Raw genomic sequence first — 6,646 nt, forward strand, 5'->3', positions numbered from 1 at the left:
CATCACATTTACGCCTCGCGCCAAAAATCTGACGGCTCCTGTGCTGCCTCCTACAGTTCATGCATGCTCCCTATTGCACAATTATATTGAATTAACGATTATTGAATGGTACCTACTGAATGGCAGAATAAGTTGTGCCTTTAACTTTTTAAAAATAATTGAAGAGGGAAATTGTTTTTGACGTTTTTGATGTGAAGGTTCAATTTGAGTGCTGGTTGATGCTCTAATTATGATTATTTTACCTTATTTCCTCGCATGTTTGGAGAAAAGCACTATACAAGGTGGCCAAAAAATATGTACATTCCCGTGGCCACGGAGGTTTTGGGATAATAGTGAGCAACTTTTACTATGGGACCAACCCCGATATCGCGAAAGAAAAATTACCCTCCCATAGAAAATGGACCAGCTAAAATGTATGAAGCAGCCAAGAAAACTTTTTCGCGTTTTCGGGGTTGGTCCCATAGTAAAAGTTGCTTTGCGTCATCCGATAAAATCGAAACTCATCCAAGAATTGCTCTTTCTCGGCCTCTGCAATAATGTACAGTCACCTCTGAAAATATTGACACAGACGAAGTGCCAAAAATATGTATACCCGACCTTATTGCTCATTAATTAAGGTGTATACATATTTTGGCACTTTGTCGTCTGTTTCTATATTTTCAGACGTGACCGTACTATAATTCACTAATTATCCTAAAAAAAAAATATAGTTGATTAATGATGCTGCATGTAACTCCAATAGATTTGCAAACTGCGGTGGGTACTTAACATCAGGCGGTTGAGGCCGTTGTGGTATAAAAAAATATATTTTTCATGCATCTAGCTCATAGCTCTCAAGTATTTTTTTTTTCTGTTTTATAGCGATGTTACGGTTTTAATATTTTGATGACAGGTGCTAAGTGATATATTCGAGTCGCTAATGGGCGCGATATACCTGGACAGCGGCGGCGACCTGCCCGCCGTGTGGGCAGTGGTGTACCGCATCATGCACCGCGAGATCGACGCCTTCTCCGCGCGCATCCCGCAGCAGCCCGTGCGGGTTCTCTACGAGAGGATACACGCCTGCACCTCGTTCGGGTAAGTTTTTTTTTCAAACATGTGCGGAAATACTGTGAAAGCGGCAACTTTGCTCCCGCTGCGCTAAACGAGGTTGCCGCTTTTCGCCTCCGTCGTGCAGAAAAATAGTATGCGCACCACGTGAGGAAACGTAGGACATTGCATCCCGCGTGTTTGCCTCCCTAGCCTTCGGCTGGGGTAACAATTTTACACGCGGCACGCAATTTCCTACTTTTCTTCCCTTGAGACACAAATAACTATTTTATGTTCGTGACAATAGGCTGCGAAACGACAAGTTGTTGGTGTTTAAATACAACGATTTTGATTTGACGACAACTTTAGGTAGCGTGTGCAGAAAGACGTTTTTATTACGAAATAGGGTCTTGCCATACCACAGTGGTTAAGTCTAAATATCGTAAATGTGTCGGCGAGCGATCGGGAATTCGTGAAGTTCCTGTGTAATCTTTTGACGATAGTCACATTAAAGGATAGGTCCGTTAGGTTGCTTCAGATACCTGAAGGGCAAACTGTGCAGAAATAGGAGCCCCGCGTAGCGGGACTTCGTCGACGCCGGGAACGAGACAATGATTTTCATGCCGGCTGTACTCACTGGTTGAGACCCCGAGACAGGCCGAGAACGAGTGTGTACCTACTGCTCCCTTGTTGTCCCGTTTCGCGTTTCTCTGATTACATCGGAGCATTGCCGACACTCTTGGTGAGTGTGTACAGCCGGTATCAGGTTTCATGATATGCCTAGGATTTAGGAATTTCATGATTTGGCGGATATTACCTTCAGCCGCCGACATATATATATATATATATATATATATATATAAACTTGAGCTTTCTTCGATTTCATGTCCCGTGCAATTAATTTGAAAGTTGATTAGAAGTGATGACCACTCTTGAATTTATATTTATATTTATTCAAACAAAAATGTATATATATTAATTGAATATTACTCTGAGGTATTCAGTATCGACTACGTATATTATAGGTACTATGTTTAATAAGTCAATTTTATGTCATGGATTGTATCAGAGTCCCGATGTTCAACGATATAGTTGTTAGCTTTGTAGCTGGCCCCCAACGGCTTATCCTTTGTATATTGTTAACTAAAACCGCGCGTGCCACTTACCTGCAAAAAAGGGCCGGGTAATTCTAAGCGGTTATTTAATTAGAACTCTTATGATAACTGAAATAAGATTCAAAATTAACAAATGGAAAAATAATTTGTGTATTCTTGTGTGGTCCCTATACGCTTACCGAGTGCCGGCGAGTCGAACGCTACCGAACCAGTCTAAAATGTGTCCTCGATACGCGGAACAAAGGCGCGTTATTGGAGAGCGCACCTACACTGATTTTTTGAGCGTTGGACTAGCCCGCGCTCAGGTGCCAATTAGAATTATACGACCCTTTTTTTGCAGGTAGTGGCACGCGCGGTTTTAGTTAACAATAGACAAAGGATAAGCTACAAAGCTAACAACGATACTAGAAGTTGTCATGTTCCCACAGAGCCGCGAGGGTGGTGGAGGGCGGCACGCCGCGCGTCATGGTCCCCGTGACGTTCACGAAGCACGGGCGCGCGCACACCGCGCACGGCTTCGGCGGCAACAAGTTCCAGGCCAAGCGCGCCGCCGCCAAGGTGGCGCTCAAGATACTCGACTCCTAAACTACCCCGTGGGACAGAATACACACCGTTTCGTATTCTTCTCTCACTGTCATATGCACCAAGCGTAAGCGTGAGCGAGATGGGTGTACGTGCGCAGGACCGTGGATATCATGTTTTTAGGGTTCCGTACCCAAAGGATCAAACGGGACCCTATTACTGAGACTCCGCTGTCCGTCCGTCCGTCTATCACCAGGCTGTATCTCATGAACTGTGATAGTTAGCCAGTTGAAATTTCTACAGATTATGTATTTCTGTTATAACAACAAATACTAAAAACAGAATAAAATAAATATTTCTTTCCAATCTCGAGGTTCCCATTTAATCACCAAGCAACGTCGGGCGGGGTCAGTACTTGCATGATCGTTTTTATAGATAATGGTACGGAACCCTTCCTTTGCGAGTCCAACTCGCTCTTGGCCAATTTTTAGAAGTAATTTTCATATTTTTAGCTTTGGGGTCATCCATTAATTACATCACACGTTTAGGGTGGGGGGGGGGTGAAGATAATGAGACACGTTGTGACAATGGGGAGAGGGGAGTCAAAAACTTTGTGACGTCACTTTAACTTCATCAGTAACCGATTTTTTTAGGGTTCCGTAGCCAAATGGCAAAAAACGGAACCCTTATGGATTCCTCGGTGCTGTTCAGATTTATGCCTAGACATATTTGTAGTTTTTTTTTTAATTTACCTGTACCGTCAATTTGAATAGGGTTGGCGGGGTGAATAGGGACAAAAAGCGGCTGAAAACTCGGTAATTTATTAAATACCACCCACACAAATTGTATCATGCGATTGGAAATAATAGTAGATTTTGCATGATACAATTTGTGTAGGAAGTTTTTAACCTTTTGACCGCCAAAGACGTCATATGACGCGCGCGGCTACAGCCCAATATCAACCTTCATGCGTACCGACAAGGTTCACGATTACGCGCCGCGTACGATAGGCGTGACGTTCAAAAGGTTAAGAGATTTATGTTTGTCCATTCAGGTTATAGATTTTTCTTTAATGGCGGAGCCATACCATACATTTATTCAGTTTTGATATGCTCGCGAAGACTGCAGAACAGACCCACTGGTTTTATGTTATTTACATTATATCTTAACAATAATAAACTAGTATAATATATAACAAATATAAACTGTTATTGTGTAGCAATGATATAGGTAACTTGAAATGTGTTTGCTGATTGTTAAGTGTTGTATTTTCGAATGTAATAATAAGTTAGTTTTATAATTATGCGAGTACCTAAAGTGACTACGGTACGGTCAAAAATTTAAAAACTTTAAATAAACTAATAAAATTAGCTTATTTTAGGCGTTTGATACTATTCACCCAGAATTCATGTATCTCTTGCTTTCAGGTACAGAACTGATTTTAATATAAATTAGATTATTATTTTTATTGAGAATTGAGATTAGGTATGTTTCTTAGATCTTTTTGCGTTAACAAATCATTTATTACTTGAATTATTTGAGACTACAGGTGTGTATGTTGTCATTTGCAGCATTCCTTAAGTAGCAGTAGCTCTTTATTAGCCTATGGGTTTCGATAAAGTAGCAGGAGTTATAATTCTATGTTTCTTTATGATATCTTGCAAGATTTGAAAGTTCTTCCGTAACATCGTCAGTTACCACAGAAGTAAAGAATACATTATACTATACTTATACCAATATGGCAGTGGTCAGCAGCTAAACGTGATCACCTTCTGCTATTTTCTCGATTGAAATAGATCCTCAATTATATGAGCTACGCTGGTAGTATTTTTGTGTTAATTGCGTTTATTAGTTTTGATTAGATGGATTTTAAGCAAAAATATCGTGGACCTAAAGGGTAACATTATTAGGTATACATATTAACAATAATTTGCTATATATTTCCTATTACGTAATTAATGATAGTATCCATTTTTAGGCTCAGGGCGTCTTCGTCCACAGTCCTATTTCGTCACCTTTTTAAATCGTCCACAATGCCATGTCGTCAGCATAATATTCCTAAATCGTCGCCTTCCTAAGTCGTTCACATTCTTATATCGTCAATTTCTTATCTTGTCCATATTGCTATATGGTCCACAGTGCTAATTAACTACTCTAACTAGTACTAGACTCAATGGTAAAAGAGCTCAACAGTATGTACGTACTTGCAGGCCTACTCTGATGACGGAGTGCTACTAGTGAGAGGGACAGTTCTTAGCGTCATAAGAGACATAACGATAAGAGGTACTGGTATGGTGTAGACAGAGAGGACTGGATCTCAATATGTCGAAAACAAAGCTTGTGTTATAAGCCGGGTCCACACAGAGTGAGCATACGCGCTAGGCAATTTCCTCGCGCACATAACGGCCAGTCTACACTGGATGCAGGCAGTCGAAGATGATGATTAAAAGTATGGATCACATCACAGAAGAACCAGGTATCTTAAAATTTAGGTAAGAGCAGTCTGAGACTACTGACGGGTATTATTACTAGCAGATTGTATTATGTGTGCGGAACTAAAGGATGTCGAACTCAAAGATGTCCTGTTCTGCAGTAAAACCAGAAGAATAGTGTGGAAATGTCGTCGGGACAATAACCTGCACCTCAAACTTCAGGGAATTGGGCTGAATGAACGCGAAAGTGATCGAAAGCCCGCCTGCTTACGGCCAGTGTCCCTACGCTACATAGGAATGAGCACGAGTTAAGAAGGCGACTATATAGGAATGTCGACGAAACACGGCAGTGGACCATATGGCGATGAGACGATAGCGAAATAGAACTGTACAAAGTCACCCCGAGTCATTTTTTATATGAAATGTAAAGTGACCTAGTCTACTTTTTTTGTTATAAAGCGCAAAAAGTAAGTTATATTTCCGACTGAAATACATATAATGATGATTAATAATTTATATATCTTTATTCCAGAACATTAAATTGCATGTTAGTATAAATATATACAAATGAAATACATGTTAATATATGTAATGTTTGTGAGAGTCAGAATGGCGGGTGTACCTAAATAAAAATAAATGAAAAGCATACCATATTTTTGTACCTAATTTGTACTATTTAGTTAAAAATGATTTTTCTTAAGAAGAATTATTTGAATTGGCGCCTAGCCTTTTTTAAGACATGATTTTGTGAGTTATTTGAACTTAACAAATTAAACATTAAAGGTACTAATTCCTGGCATAATAAAAAAATGTACCTTAGCGTTTTTCGTTAAAAATGAGATCGATAACTTGAAAAATTATAACGCCTGCAAAAGTGGAATAGCAAGCAAATATAAATAAGTAAGTAAAACTTTGAAACCACAAATAAAATGACTCATATTATAATTAAATATGAAGGTACAAAAATTTGGCTTTTATAGAATTTATCAATATCCACGGGAATATAGCGTAATAAAGTACACCCGCCATTCTGACTGTCAGGATGGCGGGTGTACTGTTTTTTGATGATAACTTTATGTACCGTGAGGTAAAAAAAATTAAAGGAGGCACTAAATAGTACAAATTAGGTACAAAAACATGGTATGGTTTTCATTTAATTTTATGTTTTCATTTAAATTTTTAATTTTATTTTATTTAGGTATACCCGCCATTCTGACTCTCACTAATGTTTGATATAATAACAAAAAATATACATATGTATGTAACAGCTTTCACATGACTGAATAAAAATTATGACGAATGATGGACTTGATATATATATATATATATATGAATTGGTAATACAATATACAAAATAATAGTACCTACGTCAAGCAATTTTATTTATTTCTCTATGATTAACCTATTCCGCCCATTTTTGTAAATAAAGTTCTTAGCTGTTATGTACTGTGTTAAATGTAGTTTTTTGAAGTTATTTCCATTTTATACCTTGGAAATTAGTCAAAAATACGTAGGATTTATATGGAATAAACTGTTTATTTTGTCTAA

At 38.6% G+C, this 6,646-nt stretch overlaps 1 protein-coding gene across 1 annotated transcript in view; it reads left to right on the top strand.

The window, feature by feature from the left end:
- The window catches only part of LOC133522859 (endoribonuclease Dicer), an 81,196-nt gene extending 74,550 nt beyond the window's left edge, over positions 1-6,646 (top strand). Inside the window, exons 32-33 of the mRNA XM_061858320.1 lie at positions 893-1,077; positions 2,573-6,646. Of these exons, the coding sequence (XP_061714304.1) occupies positions 893-1,077; positions 2,573-2,729 (342 nt within the window). The 3' untranslated portion in view covers positions 2,730-6,646. The remainder of the gene's footprint in view (positions 1-892; positions 1,078-2,572) is intronic.

The sequence above is a fragment of the Cydia pomonella genome, chromosome 11, assembly GCF_033807575.1.
Source record: "Cydia pomonella isolate Wapato2018A chromosome 11, ilCydPomo1, whole genome shotgun sequence".
NCBI classification, from domain to species: domain Eukaryota; kingdom Metazoa; phylum Arthropoda; class Insecta; order Lepidoptera; family Tortricidae; genus Cydia; species Cydia pomonella.